A 16,095-nucleotide genomic window follows, 5' to 3' on the forward strand; every position below is an offset into this window, starting at 1 on the left:
TCTGGATGGTATTGGATGTAACTAATGGAGCCTTGCAAGGATCAATGATTGTGCCTCAGTTATTCACAATTCTATGTCAATGATTTAAGTTGGTGAGGTAGGCAAGTGTAACATATCCAAGTTTACCAATGATATAAAACTAAGTGGAAGGTAAGCTATAAGGGTATAAAAAGAGTTGCAAAGGAATATAGATTGGTTAAATAAGTCTGCATACAGGTGGCAAATGCAGTTTAATATGAAGATGTGTTAAATTATCCACTTTAGTAGAACGAACGGAAAGGCAGAATTTTTTCAACAATGGTGAGACACCAGTAAATGCTGGCATTCAGAGTCAACCTGGGGTGTCCTTATATCTAAATCCATGAACTGATAAATCAGTACGCCTCAGGTTGAATACCACTTGGAAGAAATAGAGTTGAAAGGTTACAGAATGAATTGTAAATGGGGGGGATTTCAATGCTCCTCACCAAAAGGGCTCAGCAGCAGTTTCTAACACAGGCAGTGGAGAGAACCAACAAAGAACTTGACCAGTCCCTCACCAATCTACATGCCTTTGATGTCTTTACCTGTGACAATAATTGTAGAAGAAATCACTCCAGAAGAAGTTGCATCTTTTCAGCGAGCACAGCATCCACTATGTTGCCCTCCAGAACTAGCTGTGCATCTAACCAAGCTATTCCAGTAAGGTACAACATTGGCATCTATCTGATAATGTGAGAAATTGTCCTGGTACGTTCTGTCAGCAATGAAGCAACACAAGGGCAGCACAGTGGGTCAGTGGTTAGTATTACTGCCTCACAGCGCCAGGGACCCAGGTTCAATTCCACCCTTGGGTAACTATCTGTGTGGAATTTGCACGTTTCCTTCATGTCTGCATGGGTTTCCTGCAGGTGCTCTGGTTTCCTCCCACAGACCAAAGAAGTGCAGGTTAAGCAGATTGGCCATGCTAAATTGCCCATAATGTCTAGGGATGTGCAGGCTAGGTGGATTAGCTATGGGAAATGAAGGGTTACAGGGTAAGGAGGTGGGTCTGTGTGAGATGCTGTTTAGAGAGTTAGTGTGGACTCGATGGGCTGAATGGCCTGCTTCCACACTGTAGGGATTCTATGAAATTAAATCTTGCCAAGAAAGTGGCATTGACAGTGTTATCAAACAGCACTTACTCAGCAGTAACCTATACACCGATGCTCAATGTGGGTTTCACCAAGGCCAAGTTCCAGATTTCATTCCAGCCTTGGACCAAACATGGACAACTCAGCTTAATTCCATAGCTAAATGAACAGTGATTGTCTTTGACATCGAGGCAGCAGTTGACCCAATCTGACATGAAAGGGCCCTAACAAAACTGAAGTCGACTGGAATCACAGGGAAAATACTGCATTGGCTGAAATCATATCTTGTACAAAGGAAGATGATTATGGTTGCTACAGGCTAATCTTCTCAGTCCTAGGAGTTACATTAGGTAGTGTCCAAGGCCAACCACCTTCAAAATGTTTCAATGATGTTTCTGCTATCATAGCATTTTGGTCGGTGGGGAACTTCACTCATGATTGCATAGTGTTGAGTACTATTTTCGATTTCTCAGATAATGCAGCAGTCAGTGCCCACATCAGCAAAACCTAGACAACATTCAGGCTAATAAATAGCAAACAACATTTGTCTCACACAAGTGCCTAGCAATGACCATCTCCAGAACAGAGGATCAAATCAACTTCAAGTTATTCAACTCCATCATCATCGCTAAATCACCACCAACAACATCCAGCAGGTTACTATTGATCAGAAACTGACCTTGACCGGACATATAAATAAACATCAGAGTCTCTGAATTCTACAGCAAAGAATTCATCTCCTGACCCACCAAATCCTGTCCATTTAGAAGGCACAAGTCAAGAGGGTTATGGAATATTATCCACATGCATGGATGACTGCTGCTCCAACAACACTCATTCATTCAGGACAAAAGTGGCCTGTTTGATTAGTACCTCATTCCGCAACTTAAGTACTCATTCTTGCCACCACCGACACACAACTGTGTGTAATATTTACACGATTAACTGCAGAATCTCCCAGTCTCCTTCAACAGCATCTTCTAAAACTGTGATCTCTACCACATAGAAGAACAAGGGCATACCACCATCTGCGAGTTCCTGTCAAGGACACACTATTTTTCACTATTGTTGGATCAAAAGCTACTAAGGATGGACAACAAATGTTGGTCTTGCCAACAATTGTAACAATCCATGAATGAATGAAAAAAGCCAATACTTAAATGACTGACTTCATCGTTTTAGTTTTAATGTATACCTTGGTGTAAAATCAAACCAGATGCATTACACTATAGCTAGATGTGTATTTTGCACTCTCAAAGTGCACAAATTTAAGTAGTAAACCAAAATATATCTAAAAGGCCATCTGGTTACCTTTTAAATCAATGACAACTAATAAGGTTCTTATGGTAGACTATCAGAAGACCAAGCAACTAACTTTGTGAGCTGCTACCCCATGAAGCCTAGTGATTTTATATTAGTAGCGTAACATTTTTGGCACACTGCAGCTTGTTTTCAAACAAATGATCAAGTTGATATCATTCTGACGTAAGTCATAATATAACATTCTGAACCAATAAGTTGCCCTACCCAAAATATCTGAACACTAGAACAACCTTTTGTTGTTACTGGCAGCCATGGAGATGGAACTAAGACCTGATTTACATACATAGATTTCTTCACTAAATAAATTAGGTCTTATTACTTCAGGAAAACACATTATGAGTGTGAATAAAATATGTGCAGCTATTCAAGCACAAAATAATCCACTTCCTAAGAGTAAACAAATCATACCAGTTTTGTATTAGGTGTCAATTAACTTCTATACTCCATAGATCCATAATACTATTGTTTGTTATATTTCGACAACTTATGCAACTATGAGGTTGAAAGCAGTATATAGCCAGTTGTGTAATAACATCTCTGACAAGATTGATTAGAAAATATAAAAAAAGAACTTAATATAAAAAATAAAGAACTTAAGGCGGCACGGTGGCTCAGTGGTTAGCACTGCAGCCTCACAGCGCCAGGGACCCAGGTTCGATTCTAGCCTCGGGCGACTGTCTGTGCAGAGTTTGCACATTCTCCACGTGTCTGCTTGGGTTTCCTCCGGGTGCTCCGGTTTCCTCCCACAGTCCAAAGATGTGCAGGCTAGGTGGATTGGCCATGCTAAATTGCCCATAGTGTTCAGGGGTGTGTGGGTTATAGGGGGATGGGTCTGGGTGGGATGCTGCAAGAGTCAGTGTGGACTTGTTGGGCCGAAGGGCCTGTTTCCACACTGTAGGGATTCTATGAACTACAACTACACTTAAATTAATCAAGGAAGGATTTAAAATAGATATTATATTGTGCATACATATTTGGAATCGGCGCTAATGCTGATATGTCTTGCAATCATTTTGACATTGCAAAATAGCAAAAGAAATCAGATATTACTACCTAGTTATCTTATAGCATAACCAGTGAAGAGAAAGTAGCTGACAGTAATGTAAATTGAGACAATTTAATGTATAAATTCCTGTGACATAACTGCAGGTCAAAAAGGTAATGTGTAGCAGTATGAACTATGGTTTACTTTTACTCAAAGTCCAAACTCTCAAATTCTGTTTACTTGCTTCAAAGTTTGACTTCCATTAGAAGCAATGTAAGTGGTCAGCATTTATGGTGCACTGCATAGAAAATATATTCTCAGATATGACTTGCTTCAGTAGATAATGATTTTAGGTAAGGCCAGACCTAGATACTGACACCTTATGTTGTAAAACACTACTGGCCCAAATTCTTCAGTCAGCATGGGAGCCTGCAACTGAAGCTAATCAGGATAGAATCTGCCAACTTGTTGATTTTAGGCTGGAACCTTGAACTTTCTAATGCTGGCTTGAGTAGGGATGCAGGGCAAACACAATTGGGAGGCCAACTATTGAGCATAATTCCAGCATACCACAACCACTGTCCTCATCATAAACAGAGGGCATGCACCTTAAGGTCTGTCATCAGTCTAATAGTTTACATTGTTGTTAAATTGAGCGATTAATTTCTGAAACTACACAGCCACACTCCACTGACAGTGTTAAAATCCCTCCACTCTCAACAAGATATACCCTCCTCCCTCCCCAGTGAAATTGTTAGCTCTGACCTCTCCCCTCAAAAGCGTTCATTTCCCATTGCATACTCATGACATTGTAGAAGTGAAATCAGGATGAACAATGTTGACAACTTCCCTCACCCATGACAGTGTTCATTCCCCTTCATCATCAAGTGATAATCTCCCCATATCCCCAAGTATTCACTCCACCTCACCCTCGAATGTTCATCTCATTCTCACCCAAGTATTCACAACCCCTCATCAATCTTGTGTTCACATCTGACAGTGCTCACTTCACATCCTTTACACCCCTGATAAAGTTCATCCCTCAAATCACACACTTGACAATGTTCTTATACCCTCTAAAGCCCTCTGTCACACCCTTGACTGTTGATCATCTCTCTTACTCTCATCGCACTGTTCATCATCTCACTTATCCCTGGCAGTGTCTACTTTCCACTCCTGAATGTTCAGGCCCCATCCTAAGTCACTTCATCCCTCAATCCCTGATAGTATTGACCCTGGCCTCACCCCAGCTATGTTTACCTACCTTCCCTGACTTCCGAGTGTTCACCTCTCTCTCTCTCACTCCTCAAACATGCTCAAACCCCATCCCTTGCCCAGATTAAATTCTCTCTCCATCACAGCTTGACAATGTTACACACCTCCCTTATCCCCAACAGCACGCATACTCCTCAGATGATGTGCGTGTGCATGGAGGGTGAGTAAGTGAGAACAATCTCAGGATGGGACTGGTGGGGTTGCAGGTTGGCAGAAGGGACAGGCGGCTGAATATTGCTGGGATGGTAGGGGCTGAACAGTGCCAGGGTGCTGGAGTGCTTTGACACTTCAGCTAATTTAGTTAGTACTATACTGGTTTCATATTTGCTATGAAAAGATTTCAGTAGGTTTGTGCAACAAGCAAGGTAAATATAGTGCTAGCAGACCTAATCTCCATGGTTCTGGCCACCTGATCTCTCTGACATTGGAATCACACAGCAGACCAAGCAGGGCAAAAACCAACAATCAGAACTTAAACTTTAAAAAGTACTGAGCACATACATGTCAAGGCTTCTTTGAAGTCTCAATATGTATTAGTAGCGTAAACTGAGTCAAAGGCCTCTCCCAACTTTAGATGTTTGAGCCAATATTAATATTACTCTGGACTCAAAGTGAGGAAGGATGATATGGCTAGATTTGCTGAGAATACCAAATTGCATGGGGTTTAGAGTGTGGTGAAGAAAAATCAGAGGAGACTATTCAAAAACAAGCAAATGAGTTGGACAAACTGGTGTGTGGGCAGTAATGTGGTAGAAAATATTTAATTCCAAAAATTGTAAGTATTACTTTCAGAAAGTAAAATAAGTAACAAATGTTCCATGAATGGTGTTGAAGTAGACAAGAATAAAGTTGATGAAACTAATGTGTAGTAATGATCAACAAAATAAATACATTTTTTAGCTCTATCATCAAAACAGTACAATGCAACCCAAGAAGAATTTGTATGTAAACTGTACAGTGCTCTAGTCTGGCCACAAACAAGAAAATGCTCAAGGAATGGAGAAAATGCAGAAAAGTTGATCCTGGGGCAAACAGTCAGAATTATTCTAAGGAAATAAAAAAGTCAAATGTGGGTTTTTCAGTTCAAAAGGAAGTCATTCAATAGACAGGCAGTCCTAGAGATATAAAAGATAGCTATGGGGATGGTATGAGTAAAAGTAGAACAATTTGCAAGAGGAAGCACTGGTAAAGGGCCAACTCTAAAGTACAGGCCTGTACTGTGCTGTACTGTTCCATGTTCTAAAGTACATAGGGGCAGCAGGTGAAATTGTCTTCAGTAGTGGCCAAATCACAGAAGAAATGAGTCACGGGGCAACTAATCAGAGAAAAGTCACCACATATGTGGAACTGAGAAATCCTGAAAATAGGAGCAGCAGTGAACAAGGCTGGTGAAATTGGGGCATGAGAGACTGTGGGACGAACAGACAGTTTACTAGCCAAGAGAACTGGTGGCTAGAAAAGCTGAGAGAATCAAATGGATGAAAAATGGTGGTGGGGAGCGAAATCAGTGCTTACATGAGGTGGTCGTTGCTGCCAAGGAGACAGGGAGGGGGCAACCAAGGGGAGAAGAAGGGGGGCTGCCAAGGGAGGCTGACAATGGCATAAGAGGGTGCAACTGTCAAAGAAAGCCTGTTAAAGAAGCCTGGAAAACCTGAAACTCACAGGTAATGAATGCCCTGCAAATAGTTATCAGTTATTGCCAACTTAAAAACTGTGGTACATAAGAAATTTGTTGTGCCTTTAAGTTCATTGAGGGGTTGATAATTAATGAGGATTTTGATATACTCTTTTAATCGTGCTTCTATGAGCACAAACACCCCAATACAAATATAGAAGATAATATTACTGTATGCTTGCATCTCACCAATGACCGATTTTGTGAGAATAAAAGGCCCCCTGACGGTGAAAAAAATCTCAAGAAGAGCTTTTGAAAAAATACTTATTTTGACCCAAGTACTGATAGTTCACATTCAATCCTTCATCATAAAATTAACATTTTAAACATGGAACACATCCTCATATATAAACGAAAACAATCGATGCTATTGCCAGGGGGACCTTCTGGGTTGATTAATAGTCTTTCATATCGCGATCCTAGCACAATATAATTTGGCCAACTACAAAAAAGACTAATAGCATTGTTTCAATCTCTTATTCTATCTTAGCATCTTCACTACAACATTGTTCCAGGTCAAGCTCAACTGAAACTTCAGGCACAGTGGTCTCTGAACAATGATTTGAGCACCTAAGTGACAGCCATTGCATAGTCTGTAGCACTCTCACCTCTGGCTCAGAAAGCTGTTTTCATGTTCCAGGATTTAAGCACATCAATCAAGGCCAATGCACTAGCACAATACTAACCGAGTACTGCACTGTCAGACTGTATTTTTTTTTATTATTCATATTTTTTGGAATGTGGGTATCACTGGCTGGCCAGCATTTATTGCCTGTTCCTAGTTTGCCTTGAGAAGGTGGTGATGAGCTACCTTCTTGAACCAAGTAGTCCACCTGCTGTGGGTTGACCTACAATGCCATTAAGGATGGGAATTCCAGGATTTTGGCCCAGCAACACTGAAGGAATGGCAATATATTTCCAAGTCAGGATGGTGAGTGGGTTGGAGGGGAACTTGAAGGTGGCAGTGTTCTCATGCGTCTGCTGCCCTTTGTCCTTCAAGATGGAAGTGGTCGTGGGTTCGGTTAGCGTCCAGATCTTGTTGCATTTGAAGATAGACTGCTTCAGCATCTGAGGAATCATAAATGGTGCTGAACATTGGTAAACATTCCCACTTCTGACCTTACGATGGAGGGAAAGTCATTGATGAAGCAGTTGAAGATGGTTGGGCCGAGGACACTACCCTGAGATGTCCTGATGCTGAGACGACCGAGTGTGAAAACCACAACCATCTTTCTGTGCGGTAAGTATCACTCCAATTACTGGAGATTATGCCCCCAGTGCCCACTGATTCCAGTTTTGCTAAGGCTCCTTGATGCCACATTTGGATGAATGCAGTCTTGATGTCAAGGGCTGTCACTCTCACCTCACTTCCGGAATTCAGCTCTTTGTCCATGTTTGAACCATGGCTGTAATGAGGTCACGAGCTGAATGACCCTGGCCAGAACCCAATAGGGCATCACTGAGCACGTGCTGCTTGATAGCACTATTAATTACACCTTCCATTACTTTACTGATGATCAAGAGTAGACTGATAAGGCGGTAATTGGCTGGGTTTGATTTGTCCTGGTTTTTAATGTACAGGACATATCTGGGCAATTTTCCACATTTTCAGGCAGATGCCACTGTTGTAACTGTACTGGAAGAGCTTGGTTAGGTGAGCAGCTAGTTCTGGAGCAGAAGCCTTCAGCCTATTGCCTGAATGTTGACAGGGCCTGCAGCTTTTGCAGTATCCAGTGTCTCCAACTGTTTATTGAAATCATGTGGAGTGAATCAAAATGGCTGAAGACTGGCGACAATAGGATTGCAGATGCTGAAAACCAGAGTTAATAGATGTGAAGCTGGAAAAGCACAGCAGGTCAGACAGCATCCAAGCAGCAGGAAAGTCAATGTTTCAGGCCAACACCCTTCATCAGGGGTAATGCTGGAGACCACTGGAGGAGGCCGAGATGGATCATCCACTTGGCACTTCTGGCTGAAGATTGCTACAAAAGCTTCAGCCTTATCTTTGCACTGGTATGCTGGACTCTTCCACTATTGAGGATAGAGATATTTGTGGAGTCTCCTCCTCCAGTGAGTTGCTTAATTGTCCACCACATTCACAATGGGATATGGTGGCATTGCAGAGCTTAGATCTAATCCATCGGTTGTGGGACCACTTAACTCTGACTATCACTTGCTGCTTATGCTATTTGGCATGCAAGTTGTCCTGTTTGGTAGCTTCACCAGGTTGACCTCATTTTCAGGTGTTTGTGCTGCTCCTGGCATGCCCTCCTACATTCTCCATTGAATCAGGGTTGAACTCCTGGCTTGATACCTGGAATAAGCAGGCTGTCTAATCAGGAAAGGTTGGACAGACTGAGCATACTTTCATTAGAATTTAGGAACAGGAGTTAAGCCAAATGAGGATGACGACTGAAATTTGTAAGATCCCGAACGATCTTGACAATGTGGAGAGCGAAAGGTTATTTACTGCTGTGGATCAGTCTAGACCTGGAGGCAATGTCTTAATATCTGGAAAAAACTGAAAGAACTGAATATGCTGGAAATCAACACAAAAACAGTAATTTCTGGAAAAACTCAACAGTTTGGCAACATCTATGCAGAGAAATCAGAGTTAATATTTTGGGTCTAGCGACCCTTCTTCAAAACTGATTTCTGTTTCTGTTTGCAATTTCTGTTTTTGTTTCTTAATATTTTGGAGTCAACCTTTTAGCACAGAGATGAGCAGACTTATTTTCGCCCAGGGTTGTGAAACTTTGAAACTCTATGCCTCAGACAGCGGTGAGATTTTTTAAGGCCGAGGTAGGTAGATTTTTGTTCAAAAAGTGAACCAAAGATTCAAGGGAAGATGGGAATATGGCATTCAAAATACAAACAGAGCAATCATAATTTTATTGAATAGTGGAGCAAGCTTGAAGAGTCAAATAGCCTAGTTCTAATCTTAATTTATCTGAACAGATAGCTTTGCAGTATTCAGCAAGGTAAATAACCACACTTCAGAGCACACTGAATTTCAAATTGGATAATACCAATTCTCTTTGTCTCCTTTCTACCACATAACAGTGATTGCAATTCAAAAGTACTTAACTAAGTATATAGGTCTTTTGGACATTGAGGTCATAGAAGGTGCTATACAAACACAAGACTTTCTCATCCCTACATCCCCCACCAAACCTTCCTGTCTCTTAAGAGCATTCAGAACTTGATTATTACATGGCTCCTGACACACGCCATAAAGAGAAATGAAGAACCTTAGTCTCTTTGATGCTATTCATCCAAGAAAGAATAAATGCACAAGAAAAAAGACAAGCCCGATTGTTGCAGGTCATAAACCGCTACTCTAAAATGACTCAAGATATTCTACTATTAAAATATAGAATGTCCAGAGGTTTTAGGAGTTCATTTTGTTCTATACAGTATTTAGAGATGTAGTTATTGTGGCAAGGTTCAATAATTGTATCTATTCCATTAAATATGCACTCAAAATGCTCTAACAGTCTTAATGTGAAGGCAGTTATTTCTTCAGTTCTATTGCATACGAATTGAAGAGTATATAGCAAGACTTGGAATACTATTGAAGATACGTACAAACTTAGAACTCACTTTATACTAGATATAATTGTGATTGTGAATCACTGAGCCTTTAATGTCAGCTGTGGAAGGTAAATATAATAACTTTCCCAGATAATACTGGCTGTTAGAATAACCTAAGCTTATGGTGTGAGACTTTGCAGGGAATTGAAAACATTAAGTCACCCACATGCACTGTGTATCTCCTACACCGTGTTGCTATCAAAAGCAGTCAACAAAGAAAATAAAACTACTTCTAAAAGAAGTGTTGAAACAAGCATCTGGCAGACTAGTCAACTCATTTAATATGCACATAAACAACACCGTCAGACTTTGATGTTCAGCGCCACCTTTCCTGAAGAGATTCAAAGGTTGGCTGCAGACTTCATGAAAACCGATTATTTGTTCCTTGCTGTTGGTCAAGTGGGAGGTGTCGGTGGTGATGTCCAGCAATCCATACTGCAAGTTGACCAGTATTCCAAAAGGAATAAATTGGTTGAAATCCCCACTAACATAGGTATTGAAAGAACTATGGTTTTTGTTGATACCAAACGAAAGGCTGACTTTCTTGCTATTTTCCTTTGTCAAGAAAAGTTCCCAACGACGAGTATTCATGGAGATCGAGAGCAAAGAGAAAGAGAGATAGCACTCGGTGATTTCCGTACAGGGAAGTGTCCTGTTTTAGTGGTTACAGCAATAACAGCTCAAGGACTGGACATTGAGCACATACAGCATGTTATTAATTTTGATTTGCCTTCAACTATCGATATGTCCATTGCATTGGACATACAGGCTGTTGTGAGAATGTTGGCAAAGCAATATCGTTCTTTGATTCAAATATAGATTTACCAATAGCACGTGCTCTCCTAAGAGTTCTCTCTGATGCACAACAAGAGTTTCCTATATGGCTAGAAGAATTTGCTTATGCTGCTCATGGGACCAGTTACCATAATCCACTTGGAAAGGTGTTTGCTTCCATATCTACTCTTAAGGGTCTAGGTGTTAACAGAAACTTCAGTGGCTATGAAACAAATATACCAGCGAGTGGAGGAAACAGTGAAGATACATGGGATTAACTTCAAGACATTAATTTGCTCAGAACTCTAAATTAATGTCCTCCAAAGGGTTATTAGTTTTAGTAATTTGAAGGAAGCTTTCATTGTTGACTTGTTTTGAAGGGAAATTTTTTCCAAAAGATATAAGTGTTTACATTCAATTCTGCACATTTTTTGTTTAATATTTAAGTTGTATCAGTGGTCAGATACTGCAATTTTTTTTGTTATCTGTATGACTCAGGGTAATAAAGTGCAAGTTAAGTTTAATATTGTCTAGTGATCTACAAAGCCCATTATGTCTTGCTATTTTGAATTGTCTTTAATTTGAAAGGGAAGACATCAATGTTCATACATTGTTTACATAGATATTGCCAATTGTGTACATTCGATTAACAACTTACATTAAATGCAATTTATTTAATGCAAAAGAAAAATCGGTGCGGCACAGTGGCTCAGTGATTAGCATTGTTGCCTCACAGTGCCAGTGACCTGGGTTCGATTCCACCCTCGGGTGACTATCTGTGCGGAGTCTGCATGTTCTCCCAGTGCCAGCGTGGGTTTCCTCCGGGTGCTCCGGTTTCCTCCCACAGTCCAAAGCTGTGTAGGCTAGGTGGATTGGCCATGCTAAATTGCCCATAGTGTTCGGGGATGTGTGGGTTGGGTGGGTTGTAGGGAGATGGGCCTGGGTGGGATGCTCTGTGGGTCAGTGGACTTGTTGGGCCAAAGGGCCTGTTTCCACACTGTAGGGATTCTATGAAAAGCTGACTGAAGATGTGAGTAACTATTTGAATAGTTTTTTTAAATGAGATAATGAACCTGAACTTTGCTTGACTAATCTGAATGACTTGTGATAGCAAGTATTATAAACGCATATATTTATGGTTCAATTAATAGCATTCTCAGTTCTTAGCCAGAGGGTTTGAATTGTGCTCCAGGACTTAACCACAACAATTTAGGCTGAAATTCCAATACTAAGGAAGTGAAGCACTGTCAGAGGTGCTGTCTGTGAAACTTCCGATCAGCAGCTAGTGAAGGAAAAAAAACAGAGGTCTTTATTCAGTATTGGACTTATTCACAAAGTGAGACATCACAAATGCACAACTCTTAATTCTGCAACCAACCTCGAGCGGTAATGAATGTCTCTTTATGCTATCTTAAGAATGGCAGATGAGCCTGGAACCAGTATCTTCCAGTTCAGGGGCAGAGGTGCTACTACTGCACCACTCTCCCACACTGTCTCTGCATGAGCAATTATACCATGAGTATTCCCCCATCTATATAAACTTAACTTCAACTTCTACAATTCACAGTCTGATGAGTCATTCTGATGAACTTTTGTGCCCCCCTCTAGAGGAACTTAAAGCCTTTCTTTCAAAAAAGGATAGCATAGTTATCTCCAATGTCTTTGCCAATATTAATCCTTCAATCAACATTACACAACTGATTTATCTGGTTATTATCACTTTGCTATGGGGTCCCCTTATCCTCACCTTCCGTCATAACAGTCTCTATATTCAAAGGAATACCATTTTCACAATTTTCATTACCTCCAGCATGATCACACCACCAAACATATCTTCTGCTCCCTTCCCTTGTCAGCATTCCAAAGGGACTGTTCCCTCCATGGCGTTCCTTTATCATCAATAACTCATCCCTCTCTCATGGCACCTTCCCTGTAATTGCAGGGGATGCATCAATTGCCACTTTACCTCCTCACTGTCAAGCCCCCAAAGGCTCCTTCCAAATGAGGCAGTGATTTAACTATATTTCTTTCAATTTTGTCTACTGTTACTCACAAGACAGTCTCCTAGAATGGGTGACCACTTCGCAGAACCCACTCAGTCTGCAAATGTGACTGCAACCTTTCTGGTTGCTTGCCATCTCAATCTTTCTCTCATCCTCACTTATCTGTCCTGGGTATGGGGCAGTATTCCAGTAAAGTCCAATCCAAGTTGGAGGAACAGACCGTCATTTTCTATTTTGACATTTTAAAACCTTTTGGATTCAGCAGTGAAGTCAACAACTTCAGACCATGCAGTCTGTCCTCCATTTTGACTCCTCCAACTTCCTCAACACACTCCACCCTCCCACTTGCTCTTCCCTATCATTTCTTTAAGAAATGAACAATCACTTTTCCACCTTCTCTTCAGTTCTGAAGGAGTCACATTGAACTTGAAAGATTAATTGTTTCTGTCTCCACAGTTGCCACCTTCCACCAGCACTCTTTTTATATAAATGCAACTTCTTTTTTGTCTTATAGGATAATTAACCAGAAAGACTCCCAGGATTTCTGAAGAATTTCATGAAAGCTGACCTTTGAGCAACTTTTATTCTCTACCCTGATTTCAGAGGGAACAATGCCTAACCAAAATCTTATAAAGCTGCAACATGACATTCTTACTCTTGAACTCAATTCCCCAACCAGTAAAGGCAATAACACCATAAGCCTGCTTTGCCACCATATCTATTTGCGTGGCTACTTTCAGAGCACTATGGACTTGAACCCAAGATCCTTTTGTAAATCAATGCCGTTCAGGGCTCTGTCATAAACTGTATACTTTTTCTTAACATTTTCCTCTCCCAAAGTGCAGCACCTCACAATTACCCAGATTAAACCTCATCTGCCATTTCTCCACCCATATCTGCAATTGACCTATATCCCACTGTATCCTATGACAACCTTCTACACTATCCACAACTCCAATAATGTTTGCATCATCTAAACCACCCATATACATTTTCATCTAAGTCATTTATCTATATCACAAACAACAGAAGTCCCAGTACGTATTCCTGCAGAACACCACTAGTCACGGACCTCCACCCTGAAAAACACCCTTCTACCAATACACTGTGTATTCTATGGACAAGCCAATTCTGAATCCACGTGGCCAAGTTACCGCGGATCCCATACATCCTAATCTTCTGAATAAGTCTACCCTGAAGGATCTTGTCGAAAGACTTACTAAATCCATGTAAACAACATCCACTGCTCTACCCTCATCGATCACCTTTGTCACGTCCTTGAAAAATCCAATCAGGTTAGTAAGACAGGACCTGCCCTGCACAAAGCCATGCTGACTATCCCTAATTTCCAAATGTATGTAAATCAAATTGCTAAAAATTCTCTCCAATAACTTCCTAACCACAGAATCACTGGTCTGTAGTTTCCTGGATTATTCCTATTTCGCTTCCTGAACAGAGGACCAACATTAGCTATTGACAAGTCCTTCGGGACCTCTCCGGTGGCTAGCAAGGATACACAAGGCCCCAGCAATCTCCTCTCTTGCCTCTCTCAATACCCTGGGGTAGATACCATCGGGCCCTGGGGACTTATCCACCTTAATACTGTTCAACAGATCCAACACCACTTCTTTCTTGATCTCAAAATGCCCTAGCATACTCCACACAAATCTCACTATCCTTTATATCCTTTTCCTGGGTAAATACTGATGCAAAGTACTCATTTAGGATCTCGGCCACATTCTCTGCCTCCAAGCACAAGTTCCCTCCTTTATCTTTGAGTGGTTCTACCTTCTCCCTATTTGTCCTTTTGTTTTTAATGTATCTATAAAATGCCTTGGGATTCTCTTTAACCCTACTTGCCAAGGTCATTTCATGACCCCTTCTTGCTCTCTGAATTCCCTGCTTGAGTATTTTCCTGCTTTTTTTTATATTCCTCAAGGGCCCTGTCCGATTTTAGCTTCCTAAATCATACATACGCTTCTTTTTCTCTTTTGACTAAATTCACAACCTCCCTCATTATCGAAGGGTCCTTTACCCTGTCATCCTTATCCTTCCGCGAACATGCTGGTCCTAAACTCTCATTGGGTCTTTAAAACAATTCCCACATGTCAAACGTGGACTTGCCTGATAGCAGCTCCTTCCAATTAACAACCCTTAGCTCCTGCCTAATACTGACATAATTTGCCCTCCCCCAGTTTAGTACCTTTCCACAGGGTCCTGACTTATCCTTTTTCATAGCTACCTTAAAACTTTCACTGTTACCAAAATGCTCTCCCACTGAAAGGTCAGTCACCTGGCCAGGCTCATTAGCCAATACAAGGTCCAGTATGGCCCCTCTTTTAGTTGGACTATCCACATACTGTTTCAAGAAACCCTCTTGGATGCGCTTAACAAATTCCACCCCATCTAAGCCACTTGCTCTAAGACAGTCCCAGTCAATACCGGGGAAGTTAAAGCCGCCCACTAGGACAACTCTGTTTTTATTGCATCTTTCCATAATCCGCCTACATATTTGTTCCTCAATCTTTTGGTGGTTGTTGGGAGGTCTATAGTGTAATGCAAGCAGGGTGACTCCATACATCTTATTTTTGAGCTCTACCCATATTGCCTTAGTAGATGAGCCCTCCAGCATGTCCTCTCTGAGTGCAGATGTAATATTCTCCTTGATTAGTAATGCAGCTCCCTCCATCTCTTTTACCTCCCTCTCCATCTTGTGTAAAACAACGAAACCCTGCAATGTTGAGCAGCCAGTCCTGTCACTCTCTCAACCAAATCTCTGTAATGGCCGCAACATCGTAGTCCCATGTACTGATCCAGGCTCTAAGCTAACCTGCCTTACCTTTAATAGTCCTTGCATTGAAATAAACACACTTCAGCCCATTAGTGCCATCCTGTTTATTTACATGTCTCTGCCTGTCCTTTCTTTCTGATTTACTGGTCCTAACATCTACCTTCCCCTCAACCCCTCCACTTGTTGACCTGCTGCTCTGGTTCACAGCCCCCTGCCACTCCAGTTTAAATCTTCCCAAGTAGCACTAGTGAACATCCCTGTGAGGATATTGGTTTCCCTCCAATTTAGATGCAACTTGTCCCTCTTGTACAGGTCACCCCTTCCTCAGAAGAGGTCGCAACAATCCAAGGACCTGAAACCCTGCCCCTGCACCAGCTCCTTAGCCACACATTCATCTGACCTACCTTTCTATTCCTTGCTTCACTAGCACGTGGCACTGGTAGTAACTCAGAGATTACTACCCTCGAGGTCCTGCTTTTCAGCCTCTTTCCTAACTCCCTGTACCCATTCCCAGGACCTCATCCTTCTTTATACCAATGTTGTTGGTAGCAAAGGACACCACG

At 41.4% G+C, this 16,095-nt stretch overlaps 1 protein-coding gene across 1 annotated transcript; it reads left to right on the plus strand.

Moving 5' to 3' along the window:
- Positions 1-10,258: 10,258 nt before the first annotated feature.
- On the plus strand, positions 10,259-11,016 carry LOC125485688 (probable ATP-dependent RNA helicase DDX4; the record flags this gene model as incomplete). The annotated part of the gene is given in 2 exon segments (XM_048609744.1): positions 10,259-10,703; positions 10,706-11,016. Coding segments are annotated over 2 exon segments (756 nt in total), but the record flags the coding sequence as incomplete, so codon positions are not given.
- Between the last annotated feature and the right edge of the window lie 5,079 nt (positions 11,017-16,095).

Source organism: Rhincodon typus, chromosome 21 (assembly GCF_021869965.1).
Source record: "Rhincodon typus isolate 14 chromosome 21, sRhiTyp1.1, whole genome shotgun sequence".
Taxonomy (NCBI): Eukaryota; Metazoa; Chordata; class Chondrichthyes; order Orectolobiformes; family Rhincodontidae; genus Rhincodon; species Rhincodon typus.